This window comes from Artemia sp. Qi Xiang Cuo, chromosome 6, assembly GCF_049724085.1.
Source record: "Artemia sp. Qi Xiang Cuo chromosome 6, ASM4972408v1, whole genome shotgun sequence".
In the NCBI taxonomy this organism is placed as follows: domain Eukaryota; kingdom Metazoa; phylum Arthropoda; class Branchiopoda; order Anostraca; family Artemiidae; genus Artemia; species Artemia sp. Qi Xiang Cuo.
The window spans coordinates 30,797,335-30,818,233 of NC_142799.1; the positions used below are offsets into that span (position 1 = coordinate 30,797,335).

At 36.4% G+C, this 20,899-nt stretch overlaps 1 protein-coding gene across 2 annotated transcripts in view; it reads left to right on the forward strand.

The window, feature by feature from the left end:
* The window catches only part of Camta (Calmodulin-binding transcription activator), a 151,044-nt gene that overhangs the window by 78,927 nt on the left and 51,218 nt on the right, over positions 1-20,899 (forward strand). For both annotated transcript variants that reach the window (XM_089090148.1, XM_089090150.1), the window contains exons 6-8: positions 180-905; positions 4,307-4,433; positions 19,419-19,623. In XM_089090148.1, coding sequence (XP_088946274.1) covers positions 180-905; positions 4,307-4,433; positions 19,419-19,623 — 1,058 coding nt within the window. The remainder of the gene's footprint in view (positions 1-179; positions 906-4,306; positions 4,434-19,418; positions 19,624-20,899) is intronic.

The window sequence follows — 20,899 nt, forward strand, 5'->3', positions numbered from 1 at the left end:
TCGATAATTTTTTCCCCTCTTCTTTCCAGGTCATTAAGCCTTACGGGGGAGGCTGTATTGAAGTTGATAATTTTTAGTTATGAGCTTTTAATTATTATTATTGATTTATGTTATGTTTATGTTTCAGTAAATCTTGTCTCACCTGATTTTTTAGTGCTTTGTATTTTTGTTTATCTTAGGTTTCTTCAACAACTGGTTGCAGGACTACTGGACAACGAGCTACGAAACAGGACAATATCAACGCTTCTAGGGCTTTCTCCGAAAACTCTGGCCAATCGACGCAATTTCTTTTTAATCTTTCAAATCTCCATTCGGGGACAGGTCTACTAATATTCAAAGGAAATAATGGATTAAACTCAGAATCAGAGAAAGAAACAGAAAACTTGGACGGCCGTGAATTGAAGGCACAGAGTGAACTTCATTATAAACAACGTGAAACTGTGCCTAGACTGCAATATAATGAAGTAATTAAATCAGAAGTTCAGAATTCATTAAATCAGAATTCAGAAGATTTACACCGGTCCAACGATACTAGTCATTTACAAGCTTGTCACCTTAATATTAACAGACATACCTATGGTTGTGAATATGATACTATGAATTCTCCCTTGAAAACAGAAGAATTTGACGCACTAACGAGCCTCACGGCCGAAGACGTTCAAAGGACGTTAAATTCCTCAGATACTACCTTTTCTCCTTTTACAAATTTTATGGTTAATGATGATATTTTAGTAAACATTGACCCGTTAGATGTTCTTAGTGATTTTGACCTTGATTCGGTCAACTGTGATCTCAAACGAGTGGAAACTAAGTATGATGTACGGAAGCCAAATGATACTCAATGTAGTGATGCCACCAGTAATGTCTATATTACAGACTATTCGCCAGAATGGGCTCCAACGGAGGTATGATTTCTTCCGTTAATTTTTAATACTACATATTTACACATATATGTAATTCAAAAAGATATCCTTACTAATGCACATAAGTTCAAGCCTTTTTTTAGAGCGGGGCTGGTCAGAAAATTATCAATTGAAAGGAGTCTCTAAATTTTAAATTTAGTTTAAAGCCCAAATATCCATGTGTTTGTGTGTAGAAGTCTATGCAGGGTGGGTCTATCGGGTGTTCAGATCAGAATGTTATTAGAAAACAAATTAATAAAAATAAATAATTAGACTAAGAGAAATTTTTAAAGAGAAACTGATAAAAGTTAGTAATGTTTTGAAAACTCTGATACTTATAGTATGTCAAAGAAGAACTCAGTGTTCAGACCTTAAAACTAATAAGTTTATTCCTGAAAATAGGACTGCAATAGAACCCATAATCGATTGATATTTGTAAAGCTAGATCTTGGAAGCTATGTCACCTTTCATGATGTCATGATTATTGCATCTTATGTTATCTAATAGCAAGTGCCAAAACTAGAATATTGCTTCAAAAATCAAAACCTGAGTCATCCCCCTTTAGAAAAAAAAGGGGTGAAACATCATCAAAAAGTCAAGTGATCTTAACGAAAATCACTTCATCAGATTCAATATATTAGAGAACCCAACAATAGAGATTTCAAGCTCCTCTATTCAAAAATATGGAATTTTGCATATTTTTTTTCCCAGACGAAATATCACGGATACGTTTTTTTTTTTTTTTTTTTTTTTTTTTTTTTTTTTTTTTTTTTTTCAGGGTTCGCTGTATCAAACCAGTGATCCTAGAAGGTGGGGAGAAGGCTCATTTGATTAGAAATCAAAAGTTTTATTACCCTTTTCAAGTGACCAAACAGATTGGAGGGTAGCTAGCCCCCCTCCCACGTCCCTTTTCGTTCAAAGAAATCCGATCAAAATTTTTAGATAGCTATTTGATTCAGCATAGTTGAAAGGTCCAATAACTATGGCTTTGGCGATGGCATGACCCCTCATAGTCCTTGGGAAAAGGGCTGCAAGTTGCGCAATTCGCCCATTATTTACATATAGTATTTGCTATAGGGAAATGTACAGACATTTTTGGGGGTTACTTTCAACGGGGAAACTTTTCCGGGGGTAATTTTACCCGGGGGGAGGGAAAGGAATTTCCTAGCGTGATTCGAAAATCGGTAAGAAATTAAATTAAAAAAAAAACAAGTTTTTTTTAACTGGAAGTAAGGACAAAAACGAGCAGAAATTTTTTAGTAAATAAGGGGAACTGCCCCTTCCTCAACCCTCACTCTTTACGCCAAAGTTTGACTTTTTGTCATAGTTCTTTAAGACACGATCTGAAAAGGAAGTATTTTTAAAGAACTTACGACCCTAGCATAAAGAGCGAGGGTTGAGGAAGGGCCAGCCCTATTCATATACAGAATATTTTCTGCTCGTTTTAGCTTTTAATGCTGCTGTTTACTTTCAGTTGATTTTTTTTTTAATTCAATTCATTCAAAGAAATGCAGTGTCAACTAAACTTAACAGGTGAATATATGGGTGAAACAGGTGAATATATGAACTCGGAAGAACTCCAAATAAGAAAGAAAAAGTGGAATTTGTAATATTAATCAAAAAAGATATTAAGACAATCAAATAATAATCATTCACTTGCACAAAGGAGCAACCCCAGATTGTCTCAGGAACTAAATATCTCGATTCTATTCAAGGGAATTGGCAGTGAGAGAAATGAGAAGAGACATGCCAATCTAACTGTAACGTGGGAAAGCAACAGCATTTTCTATTTTTAGCAATAAAAGCCTAACGAGTCTCAGTATTCATAAGCAAATTTGAATGCAAAATATTACCATTACTTTACTATATTTACGAGCTATGAAACACGGAAGTAGCAAAGCATTTTGAACCAGCTCAACTAAACTACTACAAAAAAGCTTTATGACATTCACTAGTTCACACTACGACCCCTTCCTAAAAGGATGGTCCGGGAGTTCTTCCATTAGAATTAAAAAGAAGATACAAGTGATAAGTTGCTTATTGGAACTTCAACGCATTAGGGACGACTGATTCGAAAAACAATCTTGTAGAGAAATGCTTCGGTAGGGTAGGAGAATATTGTGAAACATAAAGTCCCACATATCTTGGAAGAGCTGGATTTACCTAAGTCCTCACGGACCGTACTGATGAATATTCTTAGTTACTGTCGGATATGGCAATAACAATCTGTTGTGTGGTTACTTGACTTACGCCATATCATAGGAACTCCAAATGCCAGATGATTGGTCTTCTTCGCCTTCCTTATCCAAGTCTCTCAGTTGCATGTACATGTCAAACACTTGAACTGTTGTGCCCACGACTTACCACTGTCAACTTTCGAAACAAAGTAGGCCTATAATGCATGCGCTCTCTTCAGAAATGGTTTGAATGACTTCTGATTGGCTTGTTTGGTGAAAAATTATAATTTTGTGCCACAAAATGGTAGAAAATGACACCTTCTCATGGTGCAATCTTTTTGGCCACTTAAAAAGGCCACTGGAACTATTAACTTAGTTCTAATGAGTCCTTACTCGATTTTCTGTGTCCATTATTTCGATACGATCGCCCCTGGGGAAAAAGAGCAGAAAAACATACAAATAAACACGCATCTGTGATCTTTCTTCTGGGAAAAAAAAATGCAAAGGTCCATATTTTTGTAGATAGAAGCTTCAAACCACTAGAGAAAGATATGCTGGAGTCATCATATTAACAAGAATAGGTTGAATAGACCAGATTTTCCAGAAAGACCCAATGCAAATATTAACAGCTTGATTATAGAAACAAACCCTTCAGAATAAAAACTGAGAAAAGGTCAGAAGCTTTTCCACGGGGTAGGAATTGGGGATGCTTACTTCAGGGACAAGTTACCCATTCTAAAGTGCATTTTCACGGGTCGTTATATGTTTCTCCGAGATGGAGGGAGGTTTCGGAGACTTCTTGAAGAAGTAGATGGGGTAACCTTAAAGGGGCTATGCGAAAGTTTCGTCAAAGGCGTTTCTGTGACGCATCCCATTAAAAAAAAATGCACTCAATTAACTGGTTCTTAGTTATCAAGGACTGTAAATTTCTCTTTTGTATTTAAAATCAAGCCCTTGAAGAACTGACCCTTTGTGGATCTTAGCCCCCCCCCCCACCCACGGATGCTGGGGGGAAACCTGTTGACTTGGATACAATTTCTTTTGCTCCGTTTTGAATTACAGTTTTTACGGATATATCAACTAACTGGGCCTCTCCCTCCAAATCCTGGATTCGCAGCTGCTCCTTCCCGGAATGAATTTCGGGGTCCACCACTGTCTCGATAAAAAAAAAAAAAAAGTGCGCCATGTTACACAAGAAAATCTTTTAAAATTGTGTTTTATTTATAGGGTGGGTGCAAAGTATTAGTTGCTGGTCCTTGGCTGAAAACTGATTCTTCGTATGGCATCATGATTGACGGTCAGTCACTGGCAACTACTGTTGTACAACCAGGGGTCCTCAGATGCTATACTATGCGTAAGTACTATTGATTAGATCAAATTAATAGCAGAGTAAAATAACGGCATAGACTAAATTGAAGTAGTTGGAACAAAAATTGGTCTTTCCCAAAGCTGTAGACTGGGTAATTTCTGGTTGCTGACGCTGACTCCTAGAATTCTAGTATTTCCACTAAGACTCCTAGTTTCTTTTAATTTTATTTTTGCTTTCGCTTCTGAAACTGTTGGCTCCAAACTAGGGATCCTGCTTTTAAATAATAGTTTGTTGTTCTCTCTCAATTGGAGTCTCAGTGGTTATAGTTATTAAGTTGTGACTATTGTCTTAAACTAATAAAGCTAACTATAATAGGAAAAATAAAAGTGTCTTCTAGCTTAACCATGTATAAGCTTCAACTGATTGTAACTTCTTGCAAAGGAAAAGGTATAATTTTCTGCGGTTTTCAAGATTCTGATTTTAACAATGTGTATTGTGAGTCAAAACTATAAAGGAGTTGCCACAGGAGATTGTGAGTCGTACTGATTGAATAAATTTCATGGTAACGAGATGAACTCGAACTGCATAGAAGTTTGCAAAATTATGCTACCGAAGTTACGTATATACTGCTTTACGTCAAACTGCTTTTTTTTAAGATTAGGGGTACTCGAGTATTTACCAAGTGGGACATTGATAATTTTTCAGAGCAACGAAGGTTTGAAACGTCAAGTATGCATTTTTTTAAGTGATTAGGGGTACTAGAATATTTACCAAGTGGGTCACTTGAAAGTTTTTCAGAGGGATGGGGGAAATTCTTAAATGACCCACTTGGTAAATACTCTAGTAGCCCTAATCGCTTAAAAAAAAAAAATGCAGTTTTGACGTTTTAAACCTCCATCCCTCTGAAACGGAGACGGCATGGTTAGCAATTAGAGTTTTTCGTTCAGTTATGCATATATATATATATATATATATATATATATATATATATATATATATATATATATATATATATATATATATATATATATATATATATATATATATATATATATATATATATATATATATATATATATATATATATATATATATATATATATATATATATATATATATATATATATATATATATATATATATATATATATAGAAACGTCTAAGACTTAATAAACTATTAATGATAGACATTTACCACCATCCATGATAACAACTGGAAAGTGCTGATTTTTCTCCGAAGAGGGAAAATGCTCACGTTCGCCAGAAAAAACCAGCCCTGATTCACCTCTCTAGGACTGGCGAATCTGGGCCTGGTGAACCTGTAAAGTTATATATTTGGAAAATACTTCATTGATATTTGCTTCATATTTCTTCAGATACACTCGATAAAGAAACGACAATCCCATATACTTTAGCCTGGAAAATTCTGTATGGTTGGATCAAACCATATATCGAGTTTCACACAGTTCAAATACAGATAGCTTCAGACATAGCGTAGTCGAAAAATGAAGCTGATGGACTCGAAACATTTTCCTACAAAGCAGCAAATTCTCCAATTTAGAAAATTTTCCAAACAAATGCAGACAAGGCATTTGTTATTTATCCAAATACTTATGTATTTATGAGATAAATTAAAATCACAAACTTAATTTTCTATGAAAACAGAAGAATCACGTTTTTTGCAGAAAAATCATGGGTCTATGCACGGTTATAACACCAGTTTAACCTGTACTGACATGGAAAGAGGCAAAATCAAACCAAATGACATTACATGTATCCAGGTTATCAAATTAGCATGTCTGCCATATCTTAGCCATATATATCTTAGCCTGGAAAATTCTGTATGGTTGGATCAAACCTTGCTCGGCCCAGAGCAATAGCTTGGTGAGGAAACTAAAAATAAACTTAAATTAAAAATAAAACAGCTGGTCAGAGCTGTTGTAATCAAAGCTATTGTACAGAACAAGAAAACGGCTGCAAAAAAACATGGAATACCGCGGACAACTCTGAGCGGAGCAAACAGAACAACAATATATATATATATATATATATATATATATATATATATATATATATATATATATATATATATATATATATATATATATATATATATATATATATATATATATATATATATATATATATATATATATATATATATAATGAAAAACTGTAATTGCTAACCATGCTAACCATTGCTAACCAACTGAATGAAAAACTGTAATTGCTAACCATGCCGTCTCCGTTTCAAAGGGATGGAGGCTTGAAACGTCAAAACTGCATTTTTTTTTTTTTTTTTATCGATTAGGGGTCCTAGAGGAACGGAGGTTTGAAACGTCAAAACTGCCTTTTTTAGACGATTAAGGGTACTAGAGTATTTGCCAAGTGGTTCATTTGAGAATATTTCAGAGGGATTGAGGTTTGAAACCTCAAAACTGTAATTTTTTTTAAAGGGATTAGGGGTACTAGAGTATTTACCAAGTGGTTCATTTGAGAATTTTTTAGAGGAACGGATGTTTGAAACTTCAAAACTGCATATTCTTTTAAGCGATTGGGGATACTAGAGTATTTACCAAGTGGGTAATTTGGGAATTTTTCAGAGGGATTGAGGTCTGAAACGTCAAAACTGCATTTTTTTTTTTTTTAAGCGATTAGGGGTCCTAGAGAAACGGAGGTTTGAAACGTCAAAACTGCGTTCTTTTAGACGATTAAGGGTGCTAGAGTATTTGCCAAGTGGGTCATTTGAGAATTTTTCATAGGAATGGAGTTTTAAAACGTCAAAACTGCTTCTTTTTTTAGCGATTAGGGGTACTCGAGTATTTACTAAGTGGCTCATTTGATAATTTTTCAGAGCAACGGAGGTTTGAGAAGTCAAAAATGCATTTTTTTTTTTTTTTTTAAGCGATTAGGGGCACTAGAATATTTTCCAAGTGGGTCACTTGAGAGTTTTTTAGAGGGATGGAGGTTTGAAACGTCCAAACTGCATTTTTGGCCTAATTTTTTTTAAATGGGTCCTTTGAAATAATTTCCGTACCATATTACCTTCCTTAGACCCATCTTTTATACTAGAACGTAAAGTCACCTTTTAGAAAATTAATTTAAAAAAAGTTTCAGTAAAAAAAGTTTTTCAAAGAAAAGTAAAGGCCATTTTAAACTTAAGATGAACAGATACAAATAACTATTAAAATTCAAACCCAAAATGACCAGAAATTACTATTAAAGGATAAATGAAACCGAAAACAAATAGAAATTAAATAAACAATCATAGCAAAAAAACATACAGCAAACAATAATATAAATGAATTAATAAATCTTAAAGTAATTTGTGATTAAATTGAATATACAAATCAAGCTCTGAACGAAAATAATTATTTTGCTATTGAAGTATAAATGAAACCCAAAACGAACAGAAATTAAATAAACAATCAATAAACAATCCCGGGGTTGGGGGCGGGGGTTCAACCCCGGAAGCATAGTTATTTGTCCTTTGAACATTTTGAACAAAATGCCAACTTCAAAATTTTGACCGAATGCCCTTTGAAAAAGTGGAGCGTGGGCTAGTTGTCTATTGATCACTTTTGACTCTTATAAAAGAACTAAAAGCTTCAATTCCGATTTAAATGAGCCCCTCCAAAGTTAATACGACCACCCCTTACATTCTAATAGTAGGCAAAAACCTTACATTCTAATAGTAGGCAACTTACATAAGTTACAATCCTTGCCCCGGGGGCTATGGAGGATTTCTCAACCCCTAAGTTATAGTAATTTGAATTTAGGACTATTTTGAACAAAACGGCCATTTCAAAATTTTGATAAGATGCATTTGGGAGAAAACGGCGCACGGGGGGGGGATTATTACTTTTTGATCACTTTCGATTCTGAAAAGTGGCATAATAAATTCGATTTCTGGTTGAATGAACTTCCTTCAAAGTTTATACGACCACACTTCCCATAGAAGCTTTACATGTTAACGATGGGCTGCTAGTATAATGTACAGCCCTTTCCCCCAGGGACGGGGAGGGATTCAAACCGGAACCGTAGCTGTTTGACATTTGGACGATTTTGAACAAAATGGGTAACTCAAAATTTTGACTGAAAGCATTTAGAAAAAATGGCGTGGGGGGGGGGGCGGTTGCTTACTGTCCGATTATTATTGACTTTTAAAAACGGAGCAAGAACTTTCGATTTAAATGGAATGAGCGTTTTCCAAAGTCTATACGATTACCCCTTTGATTTTTATCTGATGGATTTTGGGGGAGGAGGCGTGGGGGGTAGGCTTGCTGCCCTCCGATCACTATTGACTTAAAAAGTAAACTACAGCTTACAATTTCCAATCAAATGAGCCCTCTCTGAAGTTTATATGAGTATCCCTGCCAAAAGAAACATATATGCCCCCAGGGCATAACTTACAACGCCTGTCCCCGGGCCCTGGGGTATGTGTCGACACCGGAGTTTTTGTTATCTGATATTTGAACTATTTTTTTTTTTATTGCTATCTCGAAATTTTTATTGGATGGGTTTGGGGGAAAGGGCGTGGGGGGGGGCTAACTGCCCTTGGATCTCTTGAATTTTTTAAAAGTGAACTAGAACTTTCAATTTCCAATCAAATGAGCCCTCTCTGAAGTTTATACGAGCATCCCGTCCATAAGAGCCATTATGCTCCCATGGCATAACTTACAACGCCTGCCCCCGGTCGCTGGGGGCTTGTGTCAACCTCGGAGTTTTTGTTATCTGACCTTTTCAACTATTTTTAACAAAATATCTATCTCGAAATTTTATACCTGATGCATTTGCGAAAAAAGGGGCGTGGGGAGGGGGCTCGTTGCCCTACAATCTCTTTTGACTCTTAAAAAGTGAACAAGAACTATCACTTTCCAAACAAATTAGCCGTCTGTGAAGTATATACGAGTATCCCTTCCATAAGAACCATAGATGCCCCCAGTGTATAACTAACAACGCCTGCCCCTGGGCCGTGTTGGGTTTTGTCGACACTAGAGTTTTTTGTTATCTAACCTTTTAACTATTTTTAACAAAATGGCTATCTCAAAATTTTGTTTGATGCATTTGGGAAAATAGGCGTGCAGGGGGAAGGCTAGTCGCCCTCCGATCTCTTTTGACTCTTAAAAAGTAAACTAGAACTTCCACTTTCCAAACAAATGAGCCCTCTCTGAAGTGAGCATCCCTTCCGTAAGAACCATATATACCCCCAGGGCATAAATTACAACGCCTGTCCCCGGACTCAGGAGGGTTGTGTCGACACAGGAAATTTTGTTATCTGATCCTTGAACTATTATTAACAAAATGGTTATCTCAAAATTTTTATCTTATGCATTTGGGGGGGGGGGGAAGGGCGCGAGGGGGGAGGGGGCTAGCTGCGCTTTTATCACTTTTGACTCTTATAAAGTGAACAGCTTTCAATTTCCAATCAAATGAGCCCTTTATGAAGTTTATATGACCAACCATATATGCCCCCAGGGCGTAACTTACAACGCCTGCCCCCGGGCCCTGTGGGGCTATGTTGACACTAGGTTTTTTTTTATCTGAACTTTGAACTATTTTTAACAAAAAGTTTATCTCAAAATTTTTATCTCATGCATTTGTGGTAAAATGGCGGAGGGGGGGGGTGGATAGCTGCCCTCCAATCCCTTTTGAATTACAAAAATTGGACTATAAATTTAAATTTCCAATAAAATGACCCCTCTTTGAACATTATACGAGCATCCCTTCCATAAGAACCTTATGTGCTTGAACCTTATGTGCTATAACTTACAAGGCTTGCCCCCGGGCCCTGTGGGGCTGTGTCGACGCCGGAGTTTTTGTTATCTGAACTTTGAACTATTTTTAACAGAATGTCCATCTCAAAATTTTTGTCTGGTGCATTGGGCGAAAAAGGGCGGGGGGGGGGGGGCTAGCCCCTTTCGATCACTTTTGACTTATAAAAAGTGAACTAGAACTTTCAATTTCCAATCAAATGAGCCCTCTTTGAAATTTATACTAGCCTCCCTATCTATAAGAACCTTTTGTGTCCTCAGGGCATAACTTACAACGTCTGCCCCCGGGCTCTGGGTGGGTTGTGTCGACATCGGAGTTTTGTTATCTGACCTTTGAATTATTTTTAACGAAATGGCTATCTCAAAATTTTTATCTGATACAATTTGGGAAAAAAGAGCGTGAGGGCTAATTGCCCTTCGATTTCTTTTGACTCTAAAAAAGTGAACTAGAAATTTCAATTTCCAATCAAATGAGCCCTGTCTGAAGTTGTTACGAACATCCCTTCTATAAGAACCATATTTCCTCCCAGGGTATAACTTACAACGCCTACCCCCGGTCCCTGGGGGCTTGTGTCGACCCCGGAGTTTTTGTTGTATGATTTTTGAACTAATTTTAACAAAATGGCTACCTCAAAGTTTTTATCGGATGTATTTGGGGGAAAAAGGGCGTGGGGCGCTAGTTGTCCTCCGATCACTTTCGACTCTTAAAAAGGGCACTAGAACTCTCGATTTCCGATCGAATTAGTCCCCTTTGAAGTTTATACGACGATCTCATCCATATGAAGTGCCTATAGCGTTGTCTATGATAAATTAATTAATCAAGCATATTTTACTAAATTACCTGTTAAATGTGTATCAAGAGAAGGGAAATGTAATTTCCATCTGAAATGAATAAAATTGGGTGTATAGTTAGAGCTAGTTATATAATAAAAATCCTTCCATGTACCACGATGAATAGGTTGCCTTCCAATTAGCTTAAGCATAATAAATGAATTAGAGAAACATGACATGAAATGTCTCCATTTTCCTGATTTGAAAGTAAACAACCGTCAGTTCCATAGAATATTGAACAATTTTCATATTCTAAGCAGGAGAATGGAAAAATGAAAATAAATTTCTTTGCTTATTGATATTATAGTAAGGAATCTAGCTATGTTAAACGTGGCGAAATTTAAGCAGAGACGAAGGTACAAGGTTTAACACCTAAAGGAAGAGCGTTGTGTAAACGGGACAGCGCAACCTGGGCCTTTTTTGACAATGAAGGGATGGACACACGTAGCTTTTTCAGCGCCAATTTACCTAATCGGTGCCAACTTGCAATGAAAACGGCGTCGATTCGACCTTGAAAAATAATCTAGTTTTCGGTGCCGATTTACAAAAAAGGCGCCGAATTTCATCGTGGTCATAAAAAAAGAAATCCTCAGTTCTTTCCTTTTCTTCGGCTGGAAAATCAAAAGGACTAAATAATAATAATAATAATTAAATATTTAATAATAAAAGAACTGCACAATTTAATAATGAAAGAATTTAAAATCTCATTAAATTTTATTAATGAAATAAAACTTAAAAATATTAAAAAATTTAATAATAAAAAACTAAATTATAAGTAAATTATGGAACACACAGCATGGTGTCTTCGTCACAAGGTTCTGTCCCAGTACTTGAACCGTATGATTTTAGTGACATTTTAACTTCTTAAAAGCTATGGAAGGTCAGTCACGAGCAGAAAATTTTCTATTCAAACGAACAGTTCGTGGTAATGAACTGTAAGTAAGGAGTCGCCCAGCTTAGTAGAAACGAAAACACTAAAAAACGAAGTTTGGATATCAAAAGATACATCAGAAGAATTGGCTTTTTGTGCTGATTCCAAATATATAAGATTAAGTTTACTGTTACGGTCCATTGAGTTTACTATTACCCAGTAAAAGCTATGGACCTGAGCAAATTTGCTTTATTTTTGAAAAAAGGGGGGAACACCCACAAAAAGTAATGAAATCTTAATGAAAATTGCATCTTAATTGTTTTTTCCGGAGGTTGATCATGTCGAACCAATGGTCCTAGAATATCGGAGAAGGCTCATTCTAAACAAAATTAAAAGTTCTAGTTCCCTTTTTAAGTGACCAAAAGATTTGAGGGCACCTAGCTTCCCTCCCGGGCCTCGTTTTTCCCAAAATAATCCGATCAAAATTTTGCGATAGTCATTTTGTTCAGCATAGTTAAAAGGTCTAATAACTATGCCTTTGGGGATAATATGACCCCCCCCCCCTCCCAGTCCCTGGGGGAAGGACTTTAAGTTATGAAACTTGTCCATCTGTACATATAGTATTTGTTACTGGGAAGTATACAGAAATTTTTGGCGGCGGGGGGGGGGGGGGTTCTACCTGGAGAATTTTTAATGGGGAAGGAAGTTTACAGTGCTGAATTTCTGGGGACAGTTTTACACTTGGAAATTTGCCAGAATTCAAATACGAAATTGTTTTTATTCGTCTTATTTTTCTCTTTGCCGACTCAGTTTTACATGTGGAGATGTTCCAGGGAAATTTTTGTGGGGAAATTCTTAGCGAGGATGGAATTGTCCAGAGGGAATTTTCCAGTGAGGGGGATTTTGCGTGGTAGGAACTCTCCATGGCAGATTTTTGTGGGGAGGGAATTTTCCATGGAGGGGAAGCCGGATTTTGCGGTATTATTTGAAAAACGATTAAAAATTTAAATAAAAAAAAGGTTTTTCAACTGAAAATAAGGGGCAAAATTAAACTGAAAACAAACAGAAATAATTCCGTATATACCTCCATATATAGGGTAGGAACTCCCCTCACATACAGAATAGTTCATGTTCGTTTTAAGTTTCAATGTTGCTTCTTGCTTGCAATTGAAAAACTTTTTTTTTATTTGCGTTTTGAGTCTCTGGTAAAACTAAAATCGTGACCATATTTTGAATATATCATTTTGGATATTTTCAAGAACGTATAATTTTGCCCCTTTTCAAGAGGTGGGTTTGACAGTCTTCATAAAATTTTCTCACCAGCAGTTGTAAAAAGATAGTGAAGCATGTGTTTTTGTATGAATCGTGACTGAAAAAACATGATTTTGACAGGAAACGACAAATTCGCGGGGGGGGGGGGAATTTTTCGTATGAGTCTTAACCCAAAAAATATGCTTTTGATTAAGAAAATATGTTTTCGTTCATTATTCCCACTTTCTTAATGCCAACACATCGAACCGTTAATTCATCAGAGCAAATCATCTTCAAGGGTGAAGGGGGTGGGGCAAAGAAAGAAAAATATAATTTTAATACCAAAGTTTCCAGGGGGCTCATTCAGGTCAGTCTTGGGAGGGGTCAGTCTAAAGAGTACATATACAATCATGCACATACAACTGCTTGTCTATGAAGCCAAACTTTTCTTGTGCTTATCATTACAGTCAAGGACCCGCGATTAAGAAAGATTGCTAGAAAATAGTTGCCAGGCTTCAACGAGCTAAAGAAGGTTTGAATATGGAATCTAGGGCAGAAACAAGCGCTGAAAACGAATATCTGGTGGCGCATTCAAAATTCCTTGCACCAATGGGAAAAAGGCCGTATCTGCAGAAATAGAAAAAAAAACAAAGATTGGGTACATTTTTAGTCTGGAGAGCTTTTTTGAGCATTTTTTCTGGTGGAATATTTCTCCATGAGTGCAATTTCAGATCGTCATATGTATAGAGAGGCATTATTATCTCCCCACTCTACTTTTCACGTTTACCTTGCCTTAATTCGCAATTGCAAGTATTAACAATTGACGAGTTCTCCAACTGATCGACTTTAGGTGAAAAAGCTATACTCTGTGCAATAGTAAGTATTTTTGCAAGTTCTCTCCCTTCCCTCACCCTAACTCCCCTGTTGTGACCCAGATCTTTCTACGCTCAGACATCCCCTATGTGTTACACTTATGCGCCTAGCGCAAATTTTACGGGAGCGCTACCTAACAATGTGATCTCATTGCACGAACGTCAATGTCATCTCTGTGTTGATAATCGAAGGTTTTAAAGCCAACAAAAGACTGCCTAACTGTCACAGACAAGAAGTATGTAATACAGACGTCCATACTGGAATACCAACTGAAATAATTTTATGGTCCCAAGAATTTAGTGCTTGTCTATCCTCAATTTCTTTCCAAAAATGCTAAAGGTTGTCAAGTTAAATCAGTGTTATTTAAATATTTATTATTGCATGAAGAAGTTCAAAGAATTAGTTTTAATCTATATTATTTGAGTAAATATTGAAATTTTTGTGGTAAGTGTCGGACAAATCGCAGTTTTTTCAGAGCTTATGACAGTGAAGAGAACCCTGTTTGGGATAGCTTCCAGCACTAACAGTGGACTGAAGTAGCTTAAAAATATTTTGAGCTTTGAACTCGTTTTATATGCTCCTTCGATTTTTGAGTTCAGGATTCTACGTTGGCGCTTCGAAGCCATGTTAAGTCTACCGTGCTAGACTTTCTGAGAGAGGCTACTGGCTTGCGTGAATGGCCTGAAAACCTGAACTTCGACGAGGAACGTTGCTTGTATGAGTTGTTATTTTCTTCATGTCACTGGCTCTCCAAAAGCCACCAGCTAAATATGAAACCGTCGAAATCTATGCCATGTGGCTGCTTAAAGCCGTGTTGAAAGGGATACCTGAAACAGCAAGTAAAATGCATGTCGTGGGTGACACGTATGACGGACTGTTTGGTCACACTGATCCAGATGGTGGCAGCATATCTTTGAAGGACTGCAGTGGGTGTCACCAGTTACGTGGCCGCTGCTCGACAGTCTACTCCTTGTCGACGAGCTCAAAAATTGGAAACTAGACAAAGATTGTTGCAAAGACAAAGAGCAAAGCAAATTTGATGAAAGCAGTTTATGAAACATGGGAAGCAAATGGACTTGACTATATAAGGAGCTTAAGTACTGCCGACACCTTGCGTGTATGGCTATCTGGAGGATTTGAAGACAGGATGAGAGCTGTATTTTTAAGTCATGATGTTGATTCGCTCAGTTTTGAGGAATTTCTGGGTAGCACACATGAGGAAGCGGACACCAGAATGGTTCTGCACGCTGCCTTTTGCTTCCGAAACGGCTTTGAAAGAGTGACTGTTTGTGTTAATGATACTGATGTAGTTGTGATATTAGTGGACTAATTCCCTCATCTCCTTAAAAATTTTTCCTGGGAGAGTGTTTGCCTCAGCTTCTCGTGAAGTTTCCAAATTATTATGTCCCCATTGATCTTTTATTCCAGAGAACGGAGAAGCAAATGTTGAACTCCCTGGCGTTCATTCACTGCATTTGGGGGTTTGACACAACGAGTTACTTTTTCTCCAAAGGTAAACAAACATTCTTAGCGTCCGCCTAGAAAAGCGGTCTGTGCATAGAGATTCAGTGTGAAGTACAGAAGTTGAGAGATGAAACCTTCACAGAAGCCAGTATGTTCTCCTTCCAAGAAGTTGCAAGAAAGCTGATCATCAGCGCTTATGGAAGGGATTCTAATCAGTTTTCCCTCAGTGATTTATGAGTACACTTGCACCCTCTAAGAAGAAGCTGAAAGTGTTGCCTCCTACAGAGGGAGCGTTTGTGTAACATTGTAAGCGTTCTTACTATCAGCTTGCTATCTGGAATGCCTAATTGATTGCAAGACCCTGTCTACCAAGCCCTTTGAGTTATGGATGGCAATATTCTGGACAAGATGTGGTTCCTGTTGTTTCGAGTGCTTCCGTCGGGATATTCACAACTCTTTTGTGAGTGTAGCAAAAAGTACACCAAGAACTGTAAGTGCCTTCCTCGATTTTGTTATGTTTTGTGTGCTTGTGCCGGAAAGTGTGACTATTTCTGCAGCTAATTTTGTATTTTGGACGAACTTCTATCGAGGCTAGGATTCAATATCTGTGCACTTTAATTTATTCCAAATGGCTTCTGTTTTGATGCCATTAACGGAAGGAAGTTGCAAAGGTGTTGTCACCTTCCTGTGCAGCCCCAATTGCTCTGTTCCTCCCCCTTTGAACATAACTCTAATGCAAGTAGAACAAAGCTAGTTTGTGGTGTCACCACTTAGGTACGTTTTAATAATGTGCAGTTAGGAAGATAGATCTGATTGTGATCATCATTTTTTCTTTTCTCTCTCGGTACATTATTCTGTTTCACATTGTAAGTTCAAACCTCTCATCTAGGTAAAAAAACAGAAAATATTCGATTATGCAAATTAGGTGATATCTCCTTTGGCGCACCACATTTTCGTTGGGTCCGCCTATATTCGTTTTCAGCAACCAATTCTGCCTCAGGTAGATTCCCCAAACCATCTTTAGCTCGTTGAAGCCTCTGATGTTAGAATTTTGTTGGTTGGGTCCCTGACTATTAAGTGTTGAATTGAATTTAAATGTCGAATATTTATAGTCCTAAGGCAGTGAAGGATTTACTGTATTTTCCGTTTTTGTTTGCCCGTTGCTTCGTAAATACAAGTGTTAACAACACCTGACCCATTAAAAGTGACAAAATTGTGTCAACGGATCAAAGAATAAAAAAATGAGACTGGATAAGAAGTCGAAGTAGTTAGTGTTTTTTTCCTGGCATAAAATTAAATACTAACTAACAACTGTTCGGCGGCTAATTTTCAGTTAATTTTTTTTTCTTTTTTTTATCTTTCTGTCTGCTACGTTTTGTAAACTCTGTAGAAATGCCTCTGTTCACCTGACATGTACCAATGATCCAGAAATATGCGTCATTTGTAATAAAAAATTTACTACATTTTGTTAAAATGCGTATCTGTGCCACACACTAGCTGATCCGGGAGGCACCCCCCAAGATTTTCTGGCACCGTCATTCCTTGTTTTTTTTTCTGTTTTTCACTCTTTTTTTTAAATAAATTTGTTAATTTGTTCAGTTATTGGTGGCCTTCTCACATTGGCCCCCTTACTCATAGTTTTGCTTATTGGGGCTCTTGCCACATTGTCACCTCCCCCAAGATTTCGCTCTAGATCCGTCTCTGGTGCCACAGCCTACAGTAAGGTAAAACAAACTTTTATTCCTAATCTAAATTTGGTTACACTTTCAGTTTTAACACCAGGCGTTACTGAAAAAAATGTATTAACAGTTTCGTCTTTTGACATTGCGACAATCATATACCTTTCTTTTTTTTTTTACTTCCTTCCTACCATAGATTTTTTTTTTTTTTGGTTTCCGTTAAATAAAATTTTAAAGCTATTTAAATATCATGCCGTCACTGGCTATCAACATAAGTGATTCTCTTTTTTGCTCTGCTGCTTTATAATGTAACCGAATAGCAATAACAATTAATAATTGGCTGTTTACATGATTATAAGCAATATTATCTTTCATTTCATAAATTTTTATATTCTTTTTTGGTTTAGTCATTAAAATAATTGATTAAGCACCGTCATATCAGTTTTTGTTTTCATTGAGTTGAATTAAGAGTGGCTCTTAAATAGTTAGATTCACTAAAGTCATGAATAACTTCTCTGTTACTGAGGTGGTCATTACCTATATGAGCTCTAAGAGTCTTTGTTTTGTTTTATGCTAATGAGCTGGCAAAGACGTACCGTAGCATAAAAACACACATGCTGCTTTTAGTATGTATACATACTGAGATCATACGTAGATCTTTGAATGTATGTTTGTTTTGACGTGAACTCACATTTATACTGAAACTCGTACATGCACATATTCTTACTCACATATTTAACACACAAATTCTTTAAGCTTTTAACATGGGATTCTCAAATAATATCTACTGGTCAATCCAGAGGTTGTCGATCTTTTTTGGGTTACGACTCCCTAAAAACATCTGGTTTTTTCGTGGCTCCCTTCATACATCAAATTTTTTCGAAATTTTTTAACTTCTTGAAAAATTGGAAAACTTATTTTTCTAAAATCTGTTAGTCGTTTAACAGCGAAAAAATTAAAACATGTGCATTTTCCTAAGAATAATATAAAATATAAAATTTCAACTATTTCGTTAATATTATGTTGAGTTAGACAGTCACCATAGTCGTCAGTGGCTGGCCGTTGTGCGAATTCATTCAATAAGAGTTTGACATGTAATTGAAGTGTATTTTATTGGGATTAGTCTAGTTTAGAAATAAATTAAGCCCAAGTTTTAAATGCAGAATCATTATATTGAACATGCAGGGTGGGATACTCCATCGTGAATTTGATAGTAATGGTATTGGTGAGGAATATTTGAATGCCCGTTATAAGTTCCTTCAGGATTTGAATAATGATTATGACCCGAGTGATTTATCGGTTTTCACTTAAATTGCCAGAAGCTGTTGCTTCTGACTAATTCGTTTGAGGTTCAACTACTTCTTATGGTAGATACCCTGATGACATTAATTTAAGCATCTCTTCACAATTTAAGTATCCCAACTTAAGGGAATCCTTCTCTCATCTTTCCCTTGCCCAAAGAATTCTGATCAGGTCTCGATTCCGAAAAAGATACAACTAGGATGCTAGCTGTTACTCACCATTAAATTGTCTCGAGATCTGACAGGCCTTTTCCGTAGATATCCCAATTACAGACATTTTGAGATCCCTTCCCCACAAAGGACTCGCAATGCTTACAGGCATCCAAAAGGCGCAGCTTGCAAACCATGTCTCACTTCCTGTCAAGTTAGATTGAGATGTGACAACTCTTTCTGGTAGGTTTGAATAGGACGACATTCTAGAACTCCCTCCCTCCTTCTCATCTATAGAAAAATTTTCCGTTGAAATTCTTTAAGTTTTAAATCGGGTTTTATTTAAATGTTTATGTGTCCATACAAATTCAGAAGATTGGGTCAGTGTAAGGAATTTCATTTTATGAAAGTTAAGTCAGGATTACCCGATTGACTTTTCCAAAATTTTATTTCAGAAATCTAGAATAAAAATAAAAAAAATTATGTCATGTCTCGAAGGGTTTCTCCGTTGTATCTGAGTCCTACATCATAGGATCCCATAGAAGTTTACAATTGCTGCTAGAATAGTTTCTGTTTTGTTCGTATTTATGCTATTTAATTTGTTAGGAAAAAAGATTGTTTTTTTTTATTTGTAACATTACTTCAAATTTGTAAACTTTAAAGGAACGTTTCTTCTTCGTTTCATAATCTCCACAGAAGAATCAAGAAAAACTTTAGAAAGGAGTTTTTGTCTCTTACCGTTTCCTGGTAGTAGTGTTACTTCACAACTGTTGAAACGTTTTCCTACTTGTTTTTAGTGTATTTATTATGGTTACTGAAATTTTGTTTATCTTTAGCACATCGTTCCGGTACAGTTACTCTTCAAGTAACGTGTGATTCAGAAGTGATCTCAAACACATTAGTATTTGAATTCCGAGAAGTGAGAATTTCACCATCGGTGCCGTCTGAAATGCAGTATCAACCTACAGCCACCCTTCATCATCATCCAGATTTGATGATATCAAGAAGTCCTACTAAAACCCCTGAAGCTACTATAGAGAAGTATAAATTATATCAGTATTTATAATCAATCTTTTAGAGGGAAGGGGTATAGATGCATTGCATGAAAACAACTTTTCGGAGTGGAATATCCCTCGACCGTTAAATAAAAAACATTTATCACAGTCGAAGTAACATACAGTAGCGAAAAGTCCTATACTCTCCATTGAAGATTTTTGAAACACATCTAAAACCACACAAGCCAAACCACTCTTCCTGACCTCGCCTTACCACATCCCGCCTTCGCGCATGCGCATTGACAAATGTTTCCGATGGTAGAACCAAGTAGCAGCTGAAAATATGGCTCTGACGGTCTGGGAACTTCCCAAATTGCGTGCTATGAAATGTGTGTCATTTTTGCAGAAACATTTCGCTACTGGTATATACTTATACTGTGCTATTTATTTATGCGCTATTTAATCATAAATGACCCCCTATAAAGATCTTTCCTAGCTAAAACACCCCAACGTGAATTCGAATTGTTCCAACTTCAAATCCTTGGTCCATCCTTGGAAGGGATTACTGCTCTAATGAAAGAAAGTTCTTTTTTGATAATTTGGTGAATATTATTTTTCGTGCTTTTTCATCTGGAAAGAGAGAGAAAGCATTGCATCCTGTTATGTGCATAGAGGTGTATAACGTAGAAAATTAGAGTTTACCAAAAAATAACGTTTATAAGGATTGGGAGTAGTTGATGTTTCAAATCAAACCCTTTTTTCACCCCACTATAAAGATTCTCATGCTTTGTCGCTTGTTTTGATGAAAAATGGTTATTGTAGGGTCATGTGTCAATTCCTAGGACTAAATTATATTATTTGCTGCGTATTTTTTCGCTGTTTGCTGTTCCCCACCTTCTCAAAATCATACAGGATATGTAAATTGCAACTTTTAATAAATAGGCTTTTAACGTTTAATCAACATAGTTTATGTTCAATTGCTGACTAGATACTTCCTTTAAAAAAAGTTGCTGACAAAATTGTTAAACAAAATAAAGAATTTAAGAAACGTCCCTGACATTAACCATCTTTATGTTTGACCCATGAACCGTCCTCTATGGGAATTCGCCCATCCTCTTAAACTGTTCAGTACCTCAAGTTTTAGTTGCAAATCTGTCATCTAGTCTACGACAGTCATTTGTTATTTACACATGTACATGATGTATCTTATTATACACACATAAAGGTAAGAAAAATGTGTCAAAGCAGCTTTGAGACAAAAGTGAAATAATCAGATACTATTTGCACGGTATAGAAAGTTTTTTTTTCTTGTATTATCGGAT